At 40.0% G+C, this 27,950-nt stretch overlaps 2 protein-coding genes across 6 annotated transcripts in view; both read left to right on the top strand.

The window, feature by feature from the left end:
* The first annotated feature begins 25 nt into the window (after positions 1 to 25).
* Positions 26 to 1,420, top strand: LOC121528034 (E3 ubiquitin-protein ligase TRIM35-like). The gene has a single exon (XM_041815140.1). It carries the CDS (start codon positions 26 to 28, stop codon positions 1,418 to 1,420), a length of 1,395 nt encoding a protein of 464 aa, XP_041671074.1.
* A 12,431-nt stretch (positions 1,421 to 13,851) lies between these two features.
* Positions 13,852 to 27,950, top strand: part of plekha1b (pleckstrin homology domain containing, family A (phosphoinositide binding specific) member 1b) — a 37,963-nt gene continuing 23,864 nt past the window's right edge. For all 5 annotated transcript variants that reach the window (XR_005993462.1, XR_005993461.1, XM_041815045.1 and 2 more), the window contains exons 1-5: positions 13,852 to 13,911; positions 21,644 to 21,829; positions 23,103 to 23,159; positions 25,572 to 25,617; positions 27,487 to 27,584. Coding sequence is in view for 3 of the 5 variants with exons in the window: in XM_041815045.1 (XP_041670979.1) it covers positions 21,689 to 21,829; positions 23,103 to 23,159; positions 25,572 to 25,617; positions 27,487 to 27,584 (342 nt within the window). In the remaining 2 variants the exon portion in view is untranslated. The remainder of the gene's footprint in view (positions 13,912 to 21,643; positions 21,830 to 23,102; positions 23,160 to 25,571; positions 25,618 to 27,486; positions 27,585 to 27,950) is intronic.

Raw genomic sequence — 27,950 nt, 5'->3', positions numbered from 1 at the left:
TGCTTGCTGTGTTTCAGGGAGGAAAATGGCCTCTAGATCAGAGGAAGACTTCTGCTGTCCCGCCTGTCAGGACATCTTTAAAGACCCGGTCCTGCTGTCGTGCAGCCACAGCTTCTGTAGAGCCTGTCTGCAGAGCTGGTGGATGGAGAAACAATCCCAAGAGTGTCCTGTTTGTCGGATGGTCTCCCAGTGGAGCGATCCGCCACGCAACCTGGCCTTAAAGAACCTGTGTGAGGCCTTCCTGCTGAAGCGAGGTCAGGGGCCAACGGTAAGACCAGCAGCAGTCTGCCATCTGCACTCAGAGAGACTTAAACTCTTCTGTTTGGATGATCAGCTGCCGGTGTGCGTCATCTGTCGAGATGCCAAAATACACACGGATCACAAGTTCAGGCCTATCGAAGAGGCCGCTCAAGATCGTAAAGAGGAGCTGCAGAAATTCCTGAAAGCCTTACAGGACAAGCTGAAGGTTTTTCTTGAAGTGAGAGTGAATCTGAATCAAACAGCAGAGCACATCAGAGTCCAGTCCAGACAAACAGAGAGAAAGGTAAGGGATGGTTTCAAGAGGCTGCACCAGTTTCTGCAAGAAGAAGAGGAGGTGAGGATAGCAGCTCTAAGAGAGGAGGAGATGAAGAAGAGCAGGGCGATGAAGGTGAAGCTGGAAGATCTGAATAGAGAGATTTCAGCTCTGACAGACACCATCAGAGCCACAGAGGAGGAGCTGAGGGGTGATGATGTGTCATTCATGTTGAACTACAAGGACGCAGAGGAGAGAGTTCATCAGGGCCTCCAGCTGGAGGATCCAGCTCTGGTTTCAGGAGCGCTCATAGACGTGGCCTCACACCTGGGCAACTTGAGCTTCAACATCTGGAGCAAAATGAAGGATATTGTTTCCTACAGTCCCGTGATTCTGGATCCAAACACCGCCAACGCTGAGCTCATCCTGTCTGCAGATTTAACCAGCGTCAGACATGGGAAGATACAGCAGCTTCCTGAAAGCCCAGAGAGGTTCGAGTGCTGGGACTCAGTCCTGGGCTCAGGATTCGACTCTGGGAGTCACTGCTGGGACATCGAAGTCGGGGACAACAAAGACTGGGAGGTAGGGGTGTTGATAGAATCCGTGTGCAGGAGAGGGTTCACGGGGTCGACGGTGTGGAGTTTAGACTTTAACAACGTTAAATACAGAGCTTTCTCTCCAGTGGATAAATACACCAACCTCCCCGTCAGAGAGAGGCTGAGGAGGGTCAGGGTTCATCTGGACTGGGACAGGGGAAAGCTGTCGTTTTATGATCCTGAGAGAAGCACACACTTACACACTTTTACACACACATTCACTGAGAGGATGTGTCCATACATTTGCACCAGGAGCACGCATCCTCTGAAAATACTGCCTGTAAAGATCTTTGTATCAGCACCCAGCTAGAGATGAACAGAACAATGAATCCTCTCGAACTATCAGTTTACTTCCTGAAGATTTATTTTGGGGGGTTTGTTGATATTTGATAGGACAGTGCAGGGACAGAGCCACGGATCTCCGGCCTGTCCTGCTGGAAGACCACAGACTCGGTAGATAAGGTGCAACCTAACAACAAGGACTAAGGGTGTCCAAATTTTAGTCTATGGCTTTAAAATCCCAGTTTTAAAATAGTCGGGGCACTGTGTAGCTGAGATATTCGACCATTTCATGACCGATTTCACTTAGCTCATTCTGAATTTGATGACAGCAACACATCTCAAAAACAGTTTGAAAACACCTGGAAAGTGAGGAAGAATGCTGTCCCATTCTTGTCTAATGAAGGATTCTACCTGTTCAACAGTCCTGGGTCGTCTTTGCTGGATTTTTGCTCCCAGTGTTTTCTACTGGTGAAAGGTCTGGATGCAGGCAGACCAGTTCAGGACCTGGACTCTTCTCCTGTGAAGCCATGCTGTTGTGATGGATGTGGTATGTGGTTTAGCATCGTCTTGCTGAAATAGTCGAGGCCTTTCCTGACAGAGACGTTGAGATGGGGATCGATTGCTTCTCCCTGGTTTACTCGGTCTCTTTTGATGCTGAAGTTGAATTTATTGAGATGTTGAATTTTTTTTTTTTTTTTAATTTAATTGAGCCAGGAGAACAAGCTGGATGCTCCCTCTCCTCTTTAGTCCACAGAACAAGGCGCTGTGGTTTCCTCTGACCACAGAACAGTTTTCCATGTTGCCTCAGTCCATGTTAAATGGACAGCACAGAATCATATATGTTTTTATGCAGTGGCTCCCGAGGGCCCCAAGATCCCCTGCATCCAAAACTGACCTTCAGCCCTGTTCAGAAAAGCTGGGGCGAGGGCAAACAGCAAAAGTAGGTTAACTGTGGCCAAAAAAAGTTAAAAATAAGCGGCAAAAAATGAATTAATTGTGGTAAAAATGGCAGAGAAAATGGGTTAAAAAGTGGCAGTGTTTAGTGTTAGGATGCCAAAGAAAAGCAAAAAGCTGCAGGAACAGGATAAAAGTGGCAAAAAAGGGCAAAAAGCAACAAAAATTGGTTACTTATGGCAAAAATGGATGAAAATTGGTTCAAACAGGCCACAGAAGAGTAAAAAGCTGCAGGAATGGGTTAAAGGGAGAAAAATAAGGCAAAAAAAGTGGCCAAATAGGAAAACAATAAAGGGGGGAGTTAGAAATTTAGTCAAAAGTGGCAAATAGAAATTGCAAAAAATGGCACAAATTGTTGAAAAACGGCAGACTTGGTTAAATGATGTAAATGTGAGTAAGTAAAAATGGGCAAAAGGTAGCAAGAATGGGTTAAAGTTCCAAAAAGAAGAGGTAAAAATGGCCACAATGAATAAAAAGAGACAAAAGTGAGTGTTCTAGGCCAAAAAAGCTTTTTAAAAAGTGCCAGAAATCAGTCAAATGTAGCAAAATGTGTCAAAAATATGCAGCCAAAATGGCTAAAAGTGGCAAACCAGAGTAAAACAAATAGATAGGCTGATTAAGAGTGGCAGAAATGTTTGATTCCTCTGACCACAGAACAGTTTTCCATGTTTCCTCAGTCCATGTTAAATGAGCTTTGGTCCAGAGAAGACAGCGGTGTTTCTGGATCCTGATCACATATGGCTTCTTCTCTCCATCGTCCAGCTTTAACTGTCATTGCCAACAGCCAACTGTGTCGATAGGCAATGATTTCTGGAAGTTCCTGAGCCCATGCAGTGATTTCAGTACAGAATCATGCCTGTTTAATGCAGAAGATCATCAACATCCAGTACTGACCTTTGACCTTGTCCCTTGTGCAGAGACATTTCTCCAGATTTTCTTAAATGCTCCTTTTATACCCAGCCATGTTTCTGAACTGTTAACAATGAACCTTATTAGCTGTAAAATGCTCCACTAGCTGGTTTTTAGTAGTACCACTTACTTTTCCAGCCTTCTGTTGTCCTGTCACTACATTTTTTTCAGATGTGTTTCTGCCATACCATTTAAAATGAGCTGATTTATTTTTTTTAATGAAATAAAAGTCAAACCACCTGATCTGATTTAAGGAGCCTTCATATAAAGGTTAAAGGTGCAGTGGGTAAAACTGGGAATATCAGCAGTAAAATCCTAGATTGGGATGCTCATTTCTGTAGCAAATAAAGGAAATTAAAAGAAAACGTGTATCTATTATTTTGTTCCAACTGTGATTTCATAGAAACGTGCAAAATTCAACCTCCCACCACCAGAGCTCTACCAATCCTTTTCTCCTCCTACTCCCCATAAGAAACTGTTAGAATGACGAAAACAAGGCTGTGAGGGTATGACATGTGAAGACGTGCTTTGTCAGATAGTTTCGAAGTGGGAAAATCACCAGGACTAGATGGTAGTACAATCTGATGTTATACAAGTTTTTTTGATTACATAAAAAAATCCTCTTGTAGAATTTTTAAAATTTTTTATGTGAGATTTGTAGAGAGATTATTTCTCTTCTCTTATAACAAACAGTCAATGTAAAGATCCAGCTAAACTGAAAAATTGGAGAACTTGAACTTTATTGTGTTGTGATAATAGAATATTATCTAAATGCACTGCCTCTGGAATTAAAGGAGCAATCCAGAAAGTTGCAGATAAGGATAAGAATAGCATTATTAGGGAATATTTATCAGAGATAGTACAAGACACGGGTGTCAAACTCAAGGCCCGGGGGCCAAATGCGGCCCACGGTGCAGTTTTATCCCAAATCATATCTGAATTAGAACTGGCCTGCTGCTATGAGGCCTGCAGATTTCCTCCAGTATAGAAATGTAAATTCAACCTTGAAGATTAAAAATAAAAAATCCAAAAAGTAGAGAGTAGAAATAGTTAGATAAAAAGTCAGGAATGTAGGAACAAAAATAATTTGTGTTTTCATTTCACATTTTTATTTTGCACCCTAAGATTACGACTGAAACTTAGGATTTTGACTTTTAATTTCATATTTTGACCTTTTTCTCTCATGTTGTGACCTTTAATGTTTGCATTTTTTCATTTTAAATCAAATCTTAACCTTTTGAACTCCTAACTTTGACTTTTGATAATATTTTCACTTTTCAAACTCCTGATCAAGAAATTAATCTCTTATTTTGACCTTTCAGAGTCACAATTTTGAATTTTATCTTCGATTTTGACTTTTAAACTCTTGGTTTAGTATTTTATCTCATATCTTGACCTTTAAACTCGTGATTTTAACTCTCTATCTCATATTTTTGCCTTTTAAAACTTTATTTTGACTTTTGGTTTTTTATTCCAACCTTTAGGACTTATAAAGTTTTCATCTCAGATTTACTGATGCTGTGATATTTCATCATTTTGACTGTTTTTTTTTTTTTTTAGAAATCTTAACCCCTTAAAGCCTGAAAACACAAATAATAGCTGAAATGTTCATTAAACTTTCTACTGAAATTTAAAAAAAAAAAAAAAATCCATAAAATATAACAATTATATTTTTAGTATCTTATTTTATTCATTAGGGGTTTTGGTAACTGATAATCCACTTTAGGGCATTTTTATCATTTATCAGATTGTATTCAGAAGTTTTTTTGAGTAATTTATTGATCATATTGATTAGATAGAGGTATCATAAAAGTATGTATCAAACATGCGACAACAGGCATTAAGGGGTTAAAATCATTTATCATCACTGTTTAATTCCCCTATTATTCATTCCCTGTGAAAACACGGTTGTCAGTTTTCGGTTAGATCTGGACCCTGTTAGACCTAAATTCAGATTTGGGCCCCTGCTGTGATTGAGTTTGACACCCCTGCTATAAAACATCTCTTAAAAATGATCAAACACAAGAAATGTGGTTTAATCTCTGCTGCTGGTTTTGAAAAGTCATCTGAAACAGTAAAACAGGAGTACATTTTTAAATGTTCAAAATTCTTCAATTTTTCTAACTCCTTGATAATCTAGGTAACAATACTGCACCACAGTCTGAGAAGCAAAATGATCAATAATGGTTATCTATCAGACAGTTTTTGCTTATCAAGGTGAGTCAGACAGGGTTTTCCCTATCGCCTCATTTATTCCTGTTAGTAATAGAAACACTAGTGAAAAAAAACAGAGATATTATGATTATTAAAGGTTTAAGCAACTATAGACCAGAATCAAAGATCTGGCTGTATGCAGATGATGCTGTCGTCTTTTAATCACCCTAAAAAAACTGTTTAAAAGCCCTACTCAAAGACTTGATGATGTTGCTTATGATAAGTGTATTATTTTGCAAATCGGCTCCCTGCATGGATCCACATTCAAGCTTTCGTCACCGGTGGTCAGACGGACCAACAGACAAACTTGGCATTCATATTCCAACAGATCAACTGGTAAAAATTAACTCTGAAAACAAGCTTGAAAATATGGAGGAAGTGTTAGGTCCATGGAAATCAGCACAGTTGTCATTGTGAATTTCTCAGCTTAACTATTTGTTGATGTCTCTTCCATCACCTGATGATACTTAAAAAAAAGCCTATCTACAAATAAATGATTAAACGATCTGATTTAACCTCCTGAGACCTGGGCTTTATTAGTTTCTCTGACTTATCTGGGATAAGTAGGAACTGATAAGTTAAAACATCAGCCTTGTCTCTGAAAGGGAATTTCTTGGAAATTTTTATTTCCAAAGTCTAAAAAAATTCCTTTAAATTTCATGAAATGTCCTTGTGAAATTTCTGTGAAAATTTCAACATTTTTTTAAAGTATAACCTGATAAGTACCCCAAATTTCTTTAAATGGTCCTAAAATTTTCCAGTTAAAAAGTGGCATAAAAATTCTATGAAAGATTTAAAGCAAATTCCCCGGAGAAACTTGGAAATTGCTCCTAAAATTTCTCAGCAAAATTTTAAATAAAATGTACAAATAAATTCCTGAAATTCCATGAAAATACATCCAAACAAATTCCCTGAAATTTCCATGAAAGTTCATGAACATTTTAAAGAACAATCCCTACCTCCCAAAGTCCAGATCCAGTCCAAAAAATATGCAATTAATATCCCAAATTCCCAAGAAAATGCCAAAGAAATTCACAGAAAATATCCCCAAAACTTTCAATGACACTCCCCAAAATTTGCAAACATATCCCCAAAATTTCCATGAAAATACCTGATAAATTCCACGCAAATTCTGCTAAATATCCAAACAGCAAATTATTCCAACATTCAACTTCAGTGGACATTCTAGATCAGTGGTTCTCAGATGGTGAGGCACACTAGTGCGCCTTAAGGCAAGTCTAGGTGTGCCGTGGGAATTTGTACCATACGTGATTACTACAAATTAATGGCAAGAACTGTAACCAGGCCTGCCCACAGATCTGGCTGGACCCCTGTAAAAACCCCAGAGAACGGGACCTCCCCAGTCTGGATTTATTGATGATATCAGTGTGTGTGTGTTGGATCAGTAGCACTGGTGCTAACAGTTACCTCATTAAGAGCTGAAAAGCATGGCAAGTTATTATTGGGTTGAATTGGTGTAAAAGTTATTAATTTGTGCTATTTTTAACCAAGTTAAACAAATTTTCTACCCGTTTTTGCTGCTCTTTTTTGGAACTTTTTGCCACATTTAACCTATTTTTGCTACCTTTTTGCCATTTTTCGTACAATTTTGCTGTTGTTTGGCCATTTCACTTTTGGCCATTTCACTTTTAACCCCTTTTTACCACCTTGTAGTAACTTTAACCACTTTTTGCCACTTTTGCCCACTTTTGCCTTTGACCACTTTTTAGCCCACTTTTGCCCTTTTTTCTTATCACTTTTATCCCATTTTTACCACCTTTTTACACGGTTAATCCTTTTAGGTCAACTATAACCCATTTTTGCCACTATTTTGACACTTTCAACAAGTTTTGGCCAATTTCAACTCACTGGTTGGCCACTTTTTTTTTTTTTTTTTACCAATTTTCACCCATTTCTGACTTTGTTTAGCCACTTTTTGCCATGTTTTTTCATCACCTTCAACCCATTTTTGCCACCTTTTGCCCACTTTTGCCATCTTCATGATCCCCCAGCTGTCTGGGCCCCAGAAAGCTCTCCCCTTTATCTCCCCTTATGGGCCACCTTGACTGTAACATTATTTAAAAAGTCTGTTTTGTATCGATTTAAATATGGTGTGCCTTGAGATTTTGGCTTAACCTTAGGTGGGCCTTGGGCGAACAAGTTTGAAAACCACGACTATTATCTCAAAAATTCTAATAGCAGAAATTTTAACTTTTGTTGTAGGAGAGCTAAAATGTGATGTCCTCATATGTGTATGCAGGGTCTTAGGAGGTTAAAGAGACCTCTAGTGAAAAACATTTATGTCTCAGTGGGACATGGTTCAATAAAGGTTATATAAAAAAGACTCTTCAATCAAACTGATTTGAAGTATAAAAAACAAGAAGAACAAACATTCGTCTGGACAGACGACATTATTTAAAAGGCAGAGCCCTAAAGTGTGAGAAATAAACTCTACCTGCATTCTTTTTAATGGCCAGCAGGGGGAGACACAATCCCTTGAATAAATCCTGACCAACAGGAAGCGAGAATGAGCCCATCCTGAGAACTTAGAAGGAGTTTGTGGTCTCTAGTTTCAAGCCGTCTTCAGTACTGCATGGTCTTCAGTTTATAAATGATGGTTCTAGCAGAGAGACAGCCAGACTGGATTTTAAAAACCCTCAAACTTTTTCTGCTTTTCTCTCCAGACACTTTCTCAGCTTCAGCATTAATAACAACTTTATTTATATAGCACTTTTAAAAACAGTTCTTTACAAAGTGCCTTGCACACAGCAAGAGCAAAAACTCAGGGGAAAATAAATATCAACAATCAGGACAGAAATGGAGCTCTGTAAAATCAAACAAGAAGGGAAGAAGATGATGTGGACACAGTGGAAAATAACAAAAATGAAAATGACACAAGTAGATCTTGAATGGCAGTTACAGTAGAAGATTATAAGATCTAAATTATAATGGAGTCAGTGAAAAGTAATGATTTCGATGATAATATTCTGACAGATATCATAGGATGTGGGAGAAGAAGAGAGTTAAATACATATATTCAAACAAACAATCAAACAAATACATGAAGAGGGGATAAAATAATGGTAAGATTCAAGACAGAAATATAATAGAAATGAGGACAGGTGAGTGAGATTTAGGTAGGTAAACACGAGATAATAAAGCAAATGAACATGAGATAAGAAAGAGGGGTGTAAAATTATAAAAATAGTAAGAGTAGCCGTGTAAATAAAAGAGAAGTAGTAAAATAGATATATAGTTAGAAGGGACATCACATAAAAGCAAGTCTGTGAAAGTGAGTTTTAAGGAGTGATTTTAAAGGTGTCACTGAACCCGCCAGACTTATCTCCTCAGGCAGGTCGTTCCAAAGTCAAGGAGCCCTGACAGCGAAAGCCCGGGTCTGTGTGGACGGGGCCTCAGAAAGAGTGAGGGAGAGAGATGCGCTCCGTCGATGGGCGATTGTACGTGCTTCTCTGCAGCTGATTCTTTTTTAATCATTCAGATTAATAGGTTGTTTGCAGTCACATGATCTTCTTGGCCCGTTTTTGCACAAGGCACTGTTTTTCGTTTTTGATGTATTCCGTGACATTTTTGTTTCCCCTTTAACGCCAGAACAACACCCAGTCTGCATTCTGGGACCTGAGGATTTACAGATTAAGCACTGCCCATGAATCTCTATTATTAGCCTATAAAATGGCATGTTTTCTCCTGGGGGGAGGGAGAAGACACAAAATCAATGCATCTCTATTTTTGTGCAGGCATGAATTCTCAGGGTTTTGCGGGTGCGGGCGGGAGGGTAACACACACATTGCAGATGCAGGTGGTTATGATCAGAAATTCAGCGGGAGCGGGCAGGAACGGGATGAAGAAAACAGTCCCGCACAGGGCTCTAGTATCAAGGAAGCTGGCTACGACTTCCTCGTGTCATGTGACTCCTGAACCAGGGACCGTGTCAGAAGCATCTCACCCGGGCTGAGGACTAAAAGAGAGGAGGATCAGAGAAGCCAAGAATCCAAGATGCTTGAAGTCCAGTGTTTTTCAGTTTCCACTTTCAGTGCTTCCATCTGCTGACCAGCTTTATGAAGATGCCCAATACCTGGTTCCAGGACCATGATGTTCCTGTGTTTGATTGGCAGCAAACTTCCACACCTGAGCCCCATAGAGAATCTCTGGGGTACTGTCAAGAGGAAGATGAGAAACACCAGACTCAACAACGCAGACCAGCTGAAGGTTGCTATCAGAGCAACCTGGGCCTCCATAACACCTCAGCAGTGCCACAGGCTGATCGCCTCCATGCTAGACTGCAATGATGCAGTAATTCATACAAAAGGAGGCCCGACCAAGTACTGAGTGCATAGAAATGAACACGTATTTCACACAGCCTGTCGTAAAAATACTTTTTATGGACTTATGTATTATTGTTGTTTTAAGATACACTATATTGCCAAAAGTATTCGCTCACCTGCCTTGACTCTCATATGAACTTAAATGACATCCCATTCTTAATCCAGAGGGTTTAATATGATGTCGTCCACCTATTGCAGCTATAACAGCTTCAACTCTTCTGGGAAGGCTTTCCACAAAGTTTAGGAGTGTGTTTGCTGGAATTTTTGACCATTCTTCCACAAGCGCGTTTGTGATGTCACACACTGATGTTGGACCAGAAGGCCTGGCTCTCAGTCTCCGCTCTAATTCATCCCAAAGGTATTCTATCAGGTTGAGGTCAGGACATCTGTGCAGGCCAGTCAAGTTGATCCACACCAAACTCTCTCATCCATGTCTTTATGGACCTTGCTTTGTGCACTGGTGCACAGTCATGTTGGAACAGGAAGGGGCCATTCCCAAACTGTTCCCACAAAGTTTGGAGCATGGAATTGTCCAAAATCTCTTGGTATGCTGAAGCATTCAGAGTTCCTTTGACTGGAACTAAGGGGCCAAGCCCAGTTCCTGAAAAACAAGCCCACACCATAATCCCCCCTCCTCCAAACTTTACACTTGACACAATGCAGTCAGACAAGCACCATTCTCCTGGCAACCGCCAAACCCAGATTCATCCATCAGATTGCCAGATGGAGAAGCATGATTTGTCACTCCAGAGAAGGCATCTCCACTGCTCTAGAGTCCAGTGGCGGCGTGCTTTACACCACTGCATCCGACGCTTTTGCATTGCACTTGGTGATGTATGGCTTGGATGCAGCTGTTACCATGGAAACCCATTCCATGAAGCTTTCTACCACTGTTCTTGAGCTAATCTGAAGGCCACATGAAGTATGGAGGTCTGTAGCCATTGACTCTGCAGAAAGTTGGCGACCTCTGCGCACTATGCACCTCAGCATCTGCTGACCCCGCTCCATCATTTTACGTGGCCGACCACTTTGTGGCTGAGTTGCTGTCGTTCCCATTGGCTTCCACTTTGTTATAATACCACTGACAGTTGACTGTGCAATATTTAGGAGTGAGGAAATTTAGAAACAGTCTGCATACCTAGATGCTTGATTTTATACACCTGTGGCCATGGAAGTGATTGGAACACCTGATTTCAATTATTTGGATGGGTGAGTGAATACTTTTGGCAATATAGTGTATTTTTTAAGGTATATATATTGGTTTTCATTAATTGTAAGCTTTACTCATCAAAATTAAAGGAAATAGACACTGAATTTTACACTCTGTATGCAATGAATCTGTATGCTATAAAAGTTTTACTCCTTAATCTGAACTACTGAAATAAACCAACTTTCCATGAAATTTTAATTTGTTAAGGTAAGGCAACTTTATATACATACATCTATTTTATATCTAAAGGAAGAGGATTAGGGCCACTGAAAACTTTTTGGCGCAGTTATCTGTGTGCATATTAAAAGGAAAGTTATGAAGAAGGCTGCATAGTCACGAATGTGAAACCAGATGCTGCAATAGACTGTTCAATGCTGCCAGTAATGTCTGTTTATTTACTTTGGATCCTTTTTGAAAACTTGTTCTCCAAAGCTAGAAACTTCCGTCACGGTACGTGCAGACATAGAAGACCTTAGATATATGTGGTTCCACCTTACTTCCTGTACAGCTCTGTCATGTAGGCTGAAGTGTCTGAGTAACTCCTGAGCACCTCTGAACGAACATGCACATGTGTGCGGTCTGCTTTTGCTGCCATCTGACTCTCTGTTGGCACGATGAAAGGAAGTAGAGATGATATTCTTCTGCTGCGCTTGTAAGACTGCATTTCCCATCATCCTTTGCAAAGCTGAACTTGCAGTGGATTGGTGGGTAATATGTGCAAAGTTTGTAGCATTATGACTGTGCAGGCATGGCATGTGCCTTCAAAATAAAAGCATAAATGCATTGACCAAAAGACGTCTATAGTACGGAGTTAGGTCAAATTAATGATTTGATATTTACAGAATAAAAGGAAAATATTCTGCTGTCCACCACCATGTACAGAAAATATTCCTGTTCTCTTGTTCTGATACTTTACTAAACTGGTTTTATCATTTAGAAGAGACAGAGGTGTTAAACACTTGACTGCAGTTACTGTTGGCATTTATGTAGGCTTAAAAAAATCTATATAAAATGAAAGATAAAAGAATCAAGAAAAACAGAACCAGAACCAAATGACACATTAACATCAAAATATTGTAACCCTTTAGAGTTCCTCTAATATCCTACTACATTTGTCCATAAGGACAAAAATGTCCGTTTCCCAAACCTGCTGTAAAAATGATATACAGAAATATTTTTTCCATTTTAAATTAGTCAGTCATTTAAAACTACCTCAGCCTGAAATATACTACATATCAAATAATAATTACATTTGGGAATTTTAACGCATTAAAGGGGACATATTTTACTCCATTAAGGCAAGTTTATATCGGTCTCAGAGGTTGACAAAACATGCCTGTGAAGTTTGTCGCTGAAAAAACACTCCAGTATTGGATTTTTTATATCTAAAAACTCCTCTGTTTCAGCCCTGCTCAGAACGAGCTGTTTCTGTGTCTGTGGCTTTAAATGTTACTGAGCTGTCTGACTCCGCCCCTGACTCCACCCCTCTCAGGAAATGGATGCTGAGAGGAGGGTCAGGAGAGCTAAAACCATTAAGTCCTGAAATATTTTATAAATAAGAAGAATGCGCAATAGTCAGGTTATAATCAGCATCAATATACAAAATTAAGTCATCAGCATATTGATGAATTTTACCTTTAGAAACAGTTCATACAGTATCATTTACATGAGGGCTGAAAAAAAACAGGACCTAGAGGAGAACCTGGTGGAACACCGGTTCAGAAAGCACAAAATTCAAAGTTGTAACTGAGGAAATAAACCACTTTTTTAACCTTTCCAAGGATCTGAGAGCATATCAAGACATTTAAAGCAATCTAAAATCTGATTTACTTAAGCTCTTATGCTTGACAGCTCTCTGGGGGTCAAACGTGAAGTATAACCCTCAGACACGCCCCTTCACAGGTGTCCCATGGGGACAATTTTTACAGACCCGACACGCCAGATGTCTTAACATGATTTTTGAAGACCGTGACTATTTATCACCATTGTCACTTTTATATTTACATTTCTAAGATTCATTTTCTGGCATTAAACATTAATTCTTATTTTTCATCATGATAGTTTACGTTTCTTATGCCATTTTGTAAACACTTATTGATTTAAAGGTTTTTTAAATCTATTACCAATTTTTTATCATTATGATATTTTTTTCACATGACATATATCAATAAATGATTATGTTTTATGGCTTCTTTTCATTTATTCTTTTAGTTTAATTCTCTCTTATCTCAGTCTTTTATCTTTTTAAATTTTTATTGAAATTTAATTGGTGTACAATCCATCTCTGAATCTTTCAATAAAATTAAAAAAGTAAAATCCTTCCATTTTGCCCTTCACCTTCTCTTCTCTCTGGTTTAGCACACGAGTTTTTCATAACATTTTCTCTTTATTGATTGGTTGAATGATTGATAAAGCCTCACATTTTAAAGTTATGCATGTATGTGGAAGTGTGGTTTGACCCATGGGCCATGAAAAAGGGTCAATTTGGGCAAAGTTGTATCATTTGATTGGGTCTCCTTATGGCGCCCCCTGGTGTTTAAACGTCCAGATGTAGTTTCCTAAAAGTCGAAATATAATTGTTACTTGCATTTAACATTTACGACGGAGCATTAGGGTCACACGAAGAGAAAACAAATTGACATTATGTAAATAAAGTCATAATATTACGAGAATGAAGTCGTAATCACCAACAGACGTGCTCGGTTTTCCTACATCATCTGTTTTAGAGAAGACTTTACTTTGAAGTCATTTAGGAAGTTTCGCTGAAACCATTGTTGTCAAACGCTTTTATTTTGAAGGCTGAAACCGGAAGCGCGCTGTCTGTGTGCCGTTACTCTTTACGCTGGAGCCTGACAGCTGCCACACTGGACTCGGACTGAGCCGAACTGTGTAAGTAAACCCACAATCCTCCGCTTTTACAGCCTGCCTGCCGTCAGATAGTCCAACCGTGCTTTACCCAGTCTAATAATCGACCTCAATAACGATCATTATTCGGTTTAACGCGACGAACAAACGGTTAATGGAGGCGGGAGGGGAAATCAGTCGATGTTTTTAGGCCCGTGATAACAGTTTGATGTCCACAGGGAGGAATAGAGGTCTGATGGCTGTTTAGATGGGCTCATTTCATACTCTTCATGTTTAAATCGGCTACATTAAAATCTCACAGCGTCACGAGTGGACTTATAACCCTGTAATTACACGTCGAAAGCCCTGTAATTACACAGCACATATATAGGCCGTAGACTGGTATTATAGATGTGGAATAAAGTGTCGTTTCATTGGTTAAATTTGGCTTTTCTCCACACCATGACATGCTTACAGTATAATCCGTATTGCATGCCCTACAGGTACTCGGATGTCTGTGAAAGTGACAGAATGTCTTTATTCCTCTCTCTTTGTGGCGGTAAAATGATGATTTTGCATGCATTTTGAGCTTATTTGTATATGATTATGATATTTCACATTATGTTGGATTTATTCGGCATTATTTAGCATCAGGACTTTTACTTTACATTCTTCCTGCAACTGTAACAACTAGAGATGCCCTGGTCGTGCGTTTTGACACTGACACTGATCATATTCTGTGTTGTGTGTGGTTTAAGCTGGCTCAAATCCACTCTGTAGCTCAGCCATCATGGCTTACGCTGGCATGAGCATTTCATATTAGTGCTACAACATTGGTTGCAGTGCGATTTTCTGTGTTATATTGCCAGTTTCTAATCCAGGAAACCATGGCACCTGCAGCTGAGTGCGAGTTGAGGAAGAGGAGATAGCAAATATTGAGCAACAACTGATTTGACTGAAATTATTGCAAAAAAAAAGAGAGGACATAAAGGAGGAAATGGATTTAGAGGGAGTTTTTCCTGCACGATGACATCATTAGACATAAATGAGGAAGAGCACCTCCAGATTTTTTCAAGCAGATTAGGCAAAGTGGTTTCATTGTCTGCAGTCACAAAGAACTCACAGTATACCTGCAGACATTACTCAGGGATTAGTAATTCCCTGTGCTACCCAGCGGACCAATCACAGAGCTTGTGTTATGTTGATGCAGTGACACTGTGGCGTTAAAGGAGGTCAGACATGCAGCTCTACAGCAATTTGGATGGTGCATTTAACTCTATAAGAACAAAGTTTAAACCCATTTCAGTGATCATTTGGGTCCAAGTGTCTGGTGTTGTTTTAAGTGGAGTTAAAACATCAACACTGAACTAGTGTTAAAATTCAAACTCCATCAGTGTCACAGGCATCATTTAACTCTGCCTTAAGTAATGAGAAGCCCCTCACTGCAGTGTGCAATAGGGGGCGGTGCCCAACGTTGGGCATCGCCCACTTAACGCCTTACCCCTCCTATCAGACCTGTAGGGCACTAGAAAAAAGCACTGAAAAAGATAGTCTGCAACCCGCTAATGAAACAATCCATGCAATACTTAGAAGTGTTAAACTGAACAAGCATCGTACAAAAATTATGATAATATTCAGCATAACAACGATATAAGTGGGATAGATTGACATTTGAATTTTATGTGATAAAAAAACGTTTTGATTTTTTTTTTAATTGAGTACTAAAAATCAGATGAATCTATCTGTGAGTCTTAAATTTTATACGTAATAAACTATGGTGTTATAGATTAAAAAATATATTTTAAGAAAAAGGAAATATTTGTGTTCATTTGTAGCAGTCATTCACAGCGATAGCTGGTTAGCCTGCTAGTAATCCTGAAGTAAATACAATAAAACAAAGAAAATGCATGTTTGAGCATGAAACACGTGAATGCCGTATGTGGGGATGAAAAGTGCTTAGCAAATGTATTAGACCACCTGTCATATTTGTCTCAGAGACCATCCAGCATCATGAAGTGCTTTAATGCGGACTCTTTCATTTTCAGTCAGCTCTCCACGTTTTACCATTTTCAACAGGAATGAGGAATTTCAAACTGAATTCACCCAAATTTGAGGGGCTTCTCTGAGAAGTCAGAAATGAATCAAGCATAACATTCAACCACTGAAACTAATTTTTCTGCACAGGAATGCAAGTAAATAACTATAATTTGACATATAAATCAAGAAATATTAATGTGCTTTACTATTTTTTCAGTTTTTTTGTAAACCAGTAAATTTGAAAATTCATGGATAACAATAATAATTATATTTTAGAATTAAAAATATCATTTGGGTTAAAGAGCTTCTACATATTGGTGTATTAACCATTGCAGAAACATAAAAAACTGATTTTTGTAATTACCAATGCTGTTAATTTAGGGCAGCTGTGGCATAAACCTTACTTTGGTTAGGGTTAGACTGGTCTAATACATTGGTTAAGCACTGTATATATAAATGATATATATATATATATTTAAATATATATTTAAACAAATACTCAAATGTTTTCTTTGATTGGTAATTTCCCTTCAGAATTATTTTTGTAGCGTACTGTTTACTTCCTGTTTATTTAAGTGGAGGACAGCTTGAAAGTGGGCGGTGTCAAATGCTCATTAAGCATCGCCTACTACTGCACATTGCATGCAGGGCTACTAGACTTACTGGGGCAAAATGAACCAAAGTTCAGGTAATATTTAGCACCAAAATATGTTAAAATCTACACTGCAAATTTAACACCCTGAGTTAAAATGAAAGCTGTCAGGGGTATTATATGAGAACCACTAATAAAGTGTTTATCTTTAATACACAGTGTTAGATTTTTTTACATTGTAGAGTGTTCTTTTAATACAATATCGTTAAATTTCCTTTTACATCGGATGTAGATATGATGCTTTTAAACTCAATTATTTACATAGTGCAGTGTGTTAAGTAATTTAAAATCATATTTAATAATATACCACCTCACATTGAACTACAAAAGCAATCTGAGGTTTATTAGGGCAACTGTAGGGAAATGAGACAAGGACTGCAAATTAGCCATGGCTACAAGTCTTTTACACCGCTTTCCACGTTTTTATGCAAATGACATTTTTCTCTTATTTTCCTAAATATTAATGCAAATGACAGTCAGAATATTTTTCAAGTCATCAGCCGTTAGAGCATAATTCAAATGTTTATTTTTTTAAGATTTGTTTTTGGGCCTTTTCATGCCTTTATTTGATCGAGGAGGGAGAGTGGATAGACTCGGAAATAGGGAAGAGAGTGGGGAGAGACATGTGGTAAAGGGCCACAGGCCGGATTCGAACCCGGGCCGCCCGCGTACATGGGTGACACCTTAAACCACTCAACCATCTGCGCTCCCCAATCCAAATGTTTTTGAACAAAGTTCATAATGATAACCATTATTTAAAAAAAATAAAAACCCCAAAATGCACTGTTCCACATTATTATGCAAAACAGAGTTTTAAAAGATTATATTGGTTGTAAAGAACTGAAAATGGTCATTTGTTGTATTTGCAGCATTAGAAGGTCATATTTACTGAAATCAAAGCTATTTCAATCAAAAACATCTTAACAGGCCAAGTTCCATGTTAAGCGGTGAAAGCGGTGTATACATTGCATCGGTTGTACTTTAATTAAATGCAGCAGTGCTTGTGTATTTTCCCTGACAAATAAAATGATGAATAAAAATAAATGAGACAGACACATATCTAGAATGTGCTACACTCATGGTGCAAAAGTGTTCAACTTTAAAAACAGCACTTCGCCCGAAACATGAGCAAAGTAACCCCAACAGTGATCACTGTGCAACAGGCAACATCTAAAAAACATCTGAAAACATCTGAAAGATCTAAATCAGACCCTGCACAAAGGCATGATGGGAAAACCCAGATGTGAAATGGCAGTGGGCGGAGCTTGGATCAGTTGACTCCCTGCAGTGTTAGATTAACACTGAATGGAGTTCAAATCACACTGAGTGTTAACATTAACACTGAAATGTTTCACACTGAGAGTTCAACGCTCCAGTTTTAACCTCTTCTGAAGCTAAGCTATATCAGGGATCAACACGCTATTTCCGATGAGTTCTTCAAAATAAAAGTCCATTATTATCAATTTGTTTAAGTGCTTTTATTATGAATGCCCACTCAAGGAAATGTGGTGTTGTCAGTAGCAGTTTGAAACCCCTCAGCAGGGGAGAAATGAAACTTAAACCTACAGGTGCAGTTCAGCAGAAGTGGACACAGAGAGACTAATCTCTGTGATCTTCGGCAGCAGTTCAGTATGTCATCACAGCTTTTTAATGGGAAAAGGGAGATTTTAACACCATAATATGCAAGTAGATGCTTTCTCTTTTTTAATTTGTAATGCCACATTATAATATCAGTGCTAAGGACAAAAAATACCAAGATATGGGCCACATCATCCAGTCCTGTCATAAGACAGCCTTATGTCCCCATGTTTAGATAGCTAATTAGACTTTATCCTGCCATTAGAACACAGATTTCTGTACTGAAACAATATCTTTTTCTAACAGGATTAACCACAAAGATTTTGGTGTATCATAACAACCCTACTTTGAGTTTAGATGAGGTTAAACATGCACTAATCTGACCTCCAGGTTTGATCAAATCTGCATGCGTCCTGTAGCGTGTGGGAGCCAATGAGGGAAACAGATGCAGAAGTCACAACAATGGAGTCTTAAAACATGGCGGTCACATCAAGACATCCTTTCTCTCCATTGTCAAACACCTACTCTTTTTCGGTCACGTGTTCTTCGTTTCTGCAGAGGCTTGAGAGGTTTGACCCCGAGGCTCGCTCAGAACAACCACTGACAGTAGACGTACTGTGTGCTCTAGTTCAATAAGAAAACCTTCCAGTCTCAGTCTATACGTGAGACCACAAGTCTTTCATGTTGCTCTGCCTCTGAACTTTCCACCACGTCACTGCACCCAGTGACAGACTGAATGAGCTTTCACATCAGTGTGTACTCTCACAGCGTGTCACTTAATAATCCAGCGTTTTCTCCTGTGTCTGTGAGGGTGAACATGAGTGGGTTAAAGGGAGGATTGCTATGATACAGCCAGCACCTGCTCTGTTGATCTCTGAGTGCTTTAACCAGCTCCGCCCTTGTCTGTCGCTGTCACACTAACATATGCACAGGTAGAGGTCATAGTACCTCCTGTTAACTGTCCTTCACCGTGAATGCACCACTCTTCAGGTGTTTCCTCACACGCTGAAATCTGTCTGCTTCAGTGCGGTCTATAAACAGCCTAAAACTGAAAGTTGCACCAAAAAAAGGATGCGTGCACTCATTAAGGTTTTCCATTTTCATAGTGTTCTGTGCAGCCAGTCTTTCACACATTTTGTCTAAAACTCAAGTGGAGGGGAATGAATTTTTCTGATTCTTGGGGGATTGTGGACAGGCCAGGGGCACATATTTTTGCTAGAAAAGCCTGAAAAAGTGTATTTTGCATAACATGTGACCTTTAAGGGGTTAGGAAAATTTAAGGAACCACTGTGTTAGGCAGTGTCCTGAAGTTTGACTGCAGTTTTTAATGGTTTCATGCCTCTTCTTCTCACCTGTTACATGAAAGATTAAGATTTCCCAATAATATCCATTAGAGATGCACAGATTGAACAGGGACTGACCATCATCTGCAGATGTTTATCTAAGCTACATAATTGTTAGATTAAAATCAATGCACATGTTGTGTGTCATCTCTGCCATAGAACCAGTGTCAGATTACAATGTTGGCAAGCAGACAAAAAGCATTTTATAATTTAAAATTCTACTGAAGGATTCAGAGTGAATATGATCAATAAAACTGAGCTGGACGATTTTCTTTATGAGAACACTGTGGTTACACAAGAGCAACATCCAGCCAGCTATCCCTCCTTCATCCATCCATCCATCCATCCATCCATCCATCCATCCATCCTTCATCCATCCATCCATCCATTCTTCATCCATCCATCCATCCATCCCTCATCCATCCACCCATCCATCCATCCATCCATTCTTCATCCATCCATCCATCCTTCATCCATCCACCCATCCATCCATCCTTCATCCATCCATCCATCCATCCATCCATCCATCCATCCTTCATCCATCCATCCATCCATCCATCCTTCATCCATCCATCCATCCATTCTTCATACATCCATCCATCCATCCTTCATCCATCCACCCATCCATCCATCCTTCATACATCCATCCATCCATCCTTCATCCATCCATCCATCCATCCATCAATCTATCATCCATCCATCCATCCTTCACCCATCCATCCATTACCCATCCATCCCTCCATCATCCATCCATCCATTCATCTAGTTTTTTAATCCAGCCATCCATCCCTCCTTTATCCATCCATCCATCATTCATCCATCATCCATCCATCCATCCATCAATCTATCCATCATCCATCATTCCTTCACTCATCCATCCATTACCTATCCATCCCTCCATCCATCCATCCAACCATCCATCCATCCATCCATCCATCCATCAATGTATCATCCATCCATCATTCCTTTACTCATCCATCCATCCATCCATCCCTCCATCCATCCATCATCCATCCATTCATCCATTTTTTATCCAGCCATCCATCCCTCCTTCATCCATCCATTCATCCATCCATCATTCCATCCATCATCCATCAATCCTTCATCCATCCATCCTCCCTCCCTCCCTCCATCCATTACCTATCCATCCCTCCATCCATCCATCCAACCATCCATCCATCCATCCATCCATCCATCCATCAATGTATCATCCATCCATCATTCCTTTACTCATCCATCCATCCCTCCATCCATCCATCCATCCATCATCCATCCATTCATCCATCCATTCATCCATTTTTTATCCAGCCATCCATCCCTCCTTCATCCATCCATTCATCCATCCATCATTCCATCCATCATCCATCAATCCTTCATCCATCCATCCTCCCTCCCTCCCTCCCTCCATCCATTACCTATCCATCCCTCCATCCATCCATCCAACCATCCATCCATCCATCCATCCATCCATCAATGTATCATCCATCCATCATTCCTTTACTCATCCATCCATCCCTCCATCCATCCATCCATCCATCACTCATCCATCCATCCTCCCTCCCTCCATCCATCCATCCATCACTTATCCATCCATCCATCCATTCATTCATCACTCATCCATCAATCTATGATGTGACACTTGAATCTCTGCCTCTGCAAAAAAATGATTTATTAAACTGATATATTGACACATTACAAGTTAAAGAAATATTGCAACTTCTGTGATTTGAGAAATGCAGCAGGCATATGTGATTTAATTTAATTTGCGATTAATTGTCCAGCTCTACCGCTAATTCTGTTAGGGGTGTTGGGGGGCTGGAGCCTATCCATGAGGAGGGGTTCACCCTGGACTGTTCACCAGTCAGTTGCAGGGCTGGGGCTGACATGTAGAGACAGGAAACCAGGCACTCTCACACTCCCATCTACGGCCAATTTAGAGGCACTAATTAACCACTAATTAAAAGCTTAAGTATTTACTAGCATGTCTTTGGTATTGGAGCAATATGTGAGAATCTTGATTTTCCAAAAAAATAATTTCCCAGCCCTACTTAAAATGAATCTTTGACACATATTTCACCTTAAGGTGACATTGTACCTCCAACGAAATGTAGATTAAATGTTCTGTTGTGCAAGGTAACAGTAAATGTGACATTTGTCCTCCTGGCAGCGTTCCTGTGATGCCCCAGGGCGGGCTGAGCTGGCTGGGGTTGCGATGCCTTACGTGGACCGACAGAATCGCATCTGCGGCTTCCTGGACATCGAGGAGAATGAGAACAGCGGCAGGTTTCTGCGCCGTTACTTCATCCTGGACACTCAGCAGGGCAACCTGCTGTGGTTCATGGACAACCCACAGGTGAGGCCAAGCCTGGTTTTCATAACAGCTCTGGTATCCTATGATGCTAGCAATCTTTAGAATAACAGATTGTGTTTAAAACATCTCTGGGTGGTCAGAAAGTATAAGAAAAAAAGTCTAACAACCTGAATTCTGTCACTTATTTATTGTATTGTTTGTACCTGATGGATGAATGGAGGTGCAGCTTTATTATCAGGTTGAGGAAACATGTCTACTGCAGACAGTCACAAAAATATCCTGATTTTCTTCTTACTGGGAATTGTTTTAAACAGTTCATTTTAGTTTGAATAAAATCAACCTGCAGTGACTGGTAACCAAGAGAGCATCTTAATTTTGTCAGGACAGCTCACACAAGTGTCCATTTTTGTTCTCGGTGACTTTCAAAGTCACATTTTTATCTCTGTTTTAGTAGCTTGTAGTCAAAGAGGTGAAACTCATGCATATGCATGATGTATATGCATGGGAGCAGCAGAGTAATTCTTCTTTCTGAGCTCGATGGAGGAGGTAGGAGGAGAGAGGAAGGTAAATACGTAGTGAGGAAGTTTGTCAGACAATGCTGCCCTGCCCTGACTTTAAACACGGTTGGATGAAACTGCAGAAGAAGACTCACACCCATGCAGATTCCTTATCAGAGCATCCAACTGTTTCATAGGTGCCAGACAAAGAGGAAGTGGAACAGAAATGCGAAAGGACTGGTAGTATCTTCATTAGTGTGGGAAATTCCTGCAACATTTCAGCCACGTGCTGCAGGTGCAGAGAGGTTGACCGAGGATATTGATGATTTCACTGCTTCTGGTTTTCTTTTCAGTCGTATTCATAGCAAAAATACTGCTCTATTTAATAGTAATGGAGACACTCCATTCAATAAAGTTCTATTTTATCGCCTGTACAAACCAAACACTTCTACAAGCTTGGAAAATAGAATCATACAGATGTAAATATTTACAGGATCTAGTTTCAAGTCTTGCAAAAAAATATGTTTTTTATGATAATGAGGACTCTTAAAACATACATGAAGGGGTGCATTTAAAATGCCATCATATTTTGTAGAATATTTCATAAAATTGTGCTGTGATTGTGATATTCATGTGAAAAATGTGTTATTGAGTGACTTAAAGCATGGTTTTAGGATGTTCCTGTTTTTCTGGGAGGGGGAATAAAGAGTGAGCTTTCTCTCTTCCAGAGGAGATTTTAATCCCAGTGGGATTTCCAGGTAAAATAAATATAAGACAAAATCAAGATAAATAACATATTTTTGCATTTCTTTGTTCAGAATCTGCCAAAGGGTGCAGAAAATGTGGGATCTCTCAAACTCACCTATATCTCCAAGGTTAGTCCTCTGCGTCTCATACTCGTAAAAACAACATTTTACTGTGTCCTGATGGGATGAATATTCACCCCCCTTTAAAGCCCCTGGCCTAATTCAATAGAAGTCCAGTCAGTGAAATGAGGATCACCTGAGTGCAGTGAATGTGTCTCAGTGATTAGTATAAAGACACCTGTGTCCAGTCACTGGTTAATCAGTATTCCTGGCTACCATTACACCATTAAGACAAAAGAACACTCAAAGAATAGGTTATTGAAAAGTCTAAGTCAGGGGGTGGATACAGAAACATCTCCAAGTCTCTGAATATCCCCCAGAGTTCAGTTAAATCCATCATGAAGAAATGAAGGAATATGTCAAATGTGTAAATCTGCCTAGTTCAGACCGTCCTCACAAACTGAGTGGGCGTGCAAGAAGGAGACTAGTGAGAGAGGACACCAAGACACCTATGACTACTCTGAAGGAGTTCCAAGCTCCAGCTTCAGAGATGGTAGAGACTCTGCAGACAACAACTGTTGGCCGGGTTCTTCACCAGTCAGAGCTTTATGGGAGAGTGGCAAAGAGAAAGACACTGTTGAAGAAAACTCAGATTCAATCTGGACTAGAGTTCACCAAAAGGCATGTGGGAGACTCCATGGTCAAGAGGAAGGAAGTTCTTTGGTCTGATGAGACCAGAATGGAGCTTTTTGGATGCCAAACACTGACATCACCACAAACACACCATCCCTACTGTGGTGCACGGTGGTGGCAGCATCATGCTATTCGTATGCTTCTTGGGAGTTGGTCCTGGAAGTCTTGTAAAGGTAGAGGGTAAAATGAAAATCCTGCAGGACAATCTTATTCAGTCTGACAAGGAACTACAGCTTGGGAGAAGATTTAGGGTGCTCTCATATTAGACACAGTTGTTTTGAACCACGTCGCAGCACAGTTCCTCCCCCTCCCCCTTCCCCTCGCTGGCTTGCTTTCACACTAGCAACATCGAACCGCACCCGGGCCCACTTGCGCATTTACTCAGTCTGAAACAGTAGGGGGCAGTATGCATGTAGCTGGTTTACAACCCCGCCAAGGAGGAGAAAGAAGAAGAAGCTACCATGGCAAAACCCCCGGGTCATGACCTGAGCGAAGATTGTTTTTATTTTGACCTGGCAAAAAGTCCATCCTGCAGCCATGGATGATTTAAAATCACTTTTTTAGATGCCAGCAACTTCGCTCTTTGTATCTGCACATCTACTACAGCTCAGAGGATTAAATGGGCTCACGCTGTGCATATACAGCAGTTTTTGAGGTGACAGGAGACTTTTATTGCCTTTGCGCCTCCTCTCACTGACTGCAACTTGTGTTCATCTGTAATGTGAGTCACAATAGACCGTTTATAGACTGGATTCTCATGATTTCCGCCCTTTATTAAGGATAATTGTGAACAAAATGCCACACTGTGGAAAGAAGTTTAGTTTTTATGATGACGTCATAAAGCTGATACGACACTCTGTCCCGTATCTGGGGGCGGTTGCATTCACATCTAATCCGAACCGTGCCAGAGTCCACTTGAATTGCCCCTGAGACCACCTCCCTAAGCGAGCCTGGGCCCGGTGCCATGGCGCGGTTCATTTGCATTCACACTACCCAAATGAATTAGACTTTGGGCTCAAGTGCACTCAGATCCGGGACCAGGCCAGATGTGTAAAAGTGAAAGCAACCTTATTTTCCAGCAAGAAAATGAGCCAAAGAAGAAATGGTTTAATACAACAAGGAGAATGTCCTAGAGCGGCCGAGTCAAAGCCCAGATCTCAATCCAGTAGAGTTTGTGGCTGGACATGAGAAGGACTGATCACGCCTGATCCCTGTGCAACCTGACAGAGCTTGAGCAGTTTAGCAAAGAAGATCAGAGTAAAATTCAGTGGTTGAGGCCTATCCACACAGACTCAGAGCTGTGACTCTACTAAATACTGACATGAAGGGGGTGAATATTTATTAGGTCACTTATTTTACATTACAGATTTTTATTTAATTGAAATTGAAATATTTTAATTTATTTTTGTATTTTTGCAGTCAAAGACTCAAATTATATCAACCATGATAGATTTATAAAATCAGTAAAATTGTAAAAAATCCAAGGGGGTGAATAATTTTTATAGGCACTGTACCTTGTAAAATAATGAGATTACACACATCTTCACTTGTATTTCACAAATTTTACATATAAGTAAAAGCTGACATGCTAAAATGCTAAATTAGGACATATTATGGTACATATAACGTTTTTTTCTGTCGTTGATGGTCAGGATATCCTCTTGTTTATTTCTTTCTTCTCACATTTTCTGGATGACTCTGATAGATAACTTCATCCCATTTAAATAAGTTTCCAACAACACTTATGAAATAAATAATCAGACTGAATGTTTATGCTCTTGTTTTCAGGTCAGTGATGCCACCAAACTCAGACCAAAGGCAGAGTTCTGCTTTGGTGAGTCCATCCACATTTTTGTCCTTTTTCTTAGGCTCAGACCTCGCCTATGGTTCAACATGTACCTTGGTTTTATGGTCATGGATTTTGGTTTAGAAATATCGTAATGGCACGGACTGTCAGAGGGTTTTTTCTCTTGTACTCCTGCCTTAGGCATTTTTGGTTAAATCTATGGGAGCAGGAAGGGTTAAGGAGAAAACTCAGCTTTGAAGGACAAGCTAACTGTACCTGCCATGTGATACACGGTCTTCTAAATCAGTGGTTCTCAACCTTGGGGTCAGGACCCCATTGAGGGTCACAGGACACTGAGAGGGGGTCTCCAGATGCCTTGAAAAAAACTAAGAACATTTTTTAAATTACACTGTTGCCACTTTACACCAAATTTACCAAATTTTAACCCTTTTTCATCACTTTTTAACACCACTTTTGCCAATTAAAACACATTTTTGCCACTTAAAACCCATTTTTGTCCATTTTGAACCCTTTCCGTCACATTTTTCTGCCTGTTTTTGCTACAGCTAAACCAATTTTTTGCTGCCCATTTTTGCCTCTGTTGACGCATTATTGCCTCTATGAACCCCTTTTTACACCCCTTTTGCCCATTCTAACTACAGTTAACCCATTTTTGCCAGTTTATATCCATTTTTCATCCCATTCCACCTAATTTCCACCAATAGTTTTGCGATTTAAAGCCATTTAAACCATTTTTATCTCATTTTTGCAATTTTTAACCCATTTATGTTCTTTAAAAATCCAATTTTCCCACCTTCTCACCATTTTGTGCCATAATTAACCAATTTTAGCTATTTGTAACCCATTTGAATTATGTTTTTAACAAAAGATTTTTTCATCTATAGATGGCTAAATGAATAAATAAACATATTTGTTTCTTTGATATGAGTGGTTATTATTCAGGTCAAATATAAAGTATGGTTTTCTCAGCTTAACTTCACAATAGACCATGGTTTTAGTGAACTCCATGGGCCCCCAGTTTGGCTTGGTCCCAGAAACCTCCCCCTTTAACCCCCTTATGGACGGCTTTGTCTCCACATGACTATTCTTAAATGTTCCTGGCTGTTCAACCACCTTCTAGTACAGTGGGGGTCCCCGGTCTCTGGCACCTTTATTTTGGGGGTCGTGGGCTGAAAAAGTTGAGAACCACTGCTCTAAATGTAAAATCTACCCACATGACTGATGATAACTGCAGATCCTGGATTGAATATTTAGTCCCAGTGATGAATTTCCTCATCCAGGTGTGCAAACTTACAGGCACAGACTAAAAGAGACAATTCAAAGCAGCATAAATAGCAGTCCAGTGTGGTGGCCACCATCAGAACTACTCTTAAATAACAGCTGGATGGCATCACAGAGTCTGCATCGATGTTTTGTAAAGGGTTTTTTTGCCCTTTTTTTGGAATTGCTAAGGACCCCTTTTCCTTCCATCCAGCTGTCTCTACCTCCTTCACTCCTCGCCATCCAATCCTCCGTCCTCGTTTCCTTCCTCACTCGTTTCTCCCCTTCCTCGTCCCTTTTCCTCTCCTGTTAGCTTCATTTCCTCCCTTTTGTCCCTCCCTGCTTGTTGTTGTTCCTCTGGTGGCCAACGGTAGCTTTTTGTCACTCAATTGGAGGAAACTGTACAATATCCCCGACCTGACCTGTGTGAGCATGTTTGCATCTGGATGGGATGTTAGCACACGAACACTCAGGCTGACATCCTCTGCCTCGGAGTAACCAGAAACAAACGGATATTTTTAGCTCATGATTTGCATGAAGCTCACTGTAGTTTTCTTCTCCCTCCTGTGGTTTCTGGTTGAATTTTTCTACAGAAACAAAGAAAGGAACCATCTCTGTTTTTTAATTTCTCTGCAGTTATCAACGCAGGAATGAGGAAGTTCTATCTGCAGGCCAACGACCAGCAGGACTTGGTGGAGTGGATCAGCGTTCTCAACAACGCCACCAAGATTACTGTGAGCATGCACTGATGGATCAATAGGTGACCCTGTTTCTGCTGCTGTTGGAGCCCACTCTGTGTTTGGCTTCAGGCAATGGCAGATGGAAAATTACCCATCAGGCCAGAGCATAAAGGCTGAGCTGAAACAGAATAAAACGGGACAGAAAAACCGTCTCCGCTGTCAGACGCTGATGTTCGGTATTTATCCTCATATTTGCTCGCTGTTTGATATGGAGAGCTCATGCAGAGGATTTAACACAGGCAATTAATTCATTACAACACTTCAGTTAAAGCAATGGGCTTTTATTTCCTTCACCCAGCCTTTATTTAAGACAGGCTTCAATATGAGAATGGCCTGTCATTATTTTTAAACTTAACTCAC

Source organism: Cheilinus undulatus, linkage group 20, assembly GCF_018320785.1.
Source record: "Cheilinus undulatus linkage group 20, ASM1832078v1, whole genome shotgun sequence".
Taxonomy (NCBI): Eukaryota; Metazoa; Chordata; class Actinopteri; order Labriformes; family Labridae; genus Cheilinus; species Cheilinus undulatus.
This window is presented reverse-complemented; position numbering and strand designations above follow the sequence as displayed.

Coding starts and splice junctions, on each gene's coding strand:
- LOC121528034 (XM_041815140.1), top strand. CDS start 26: ATGGCCTCTAGATCAGAGGAAGACTTCTGCTGTCCCGCCTGTCAGGAC.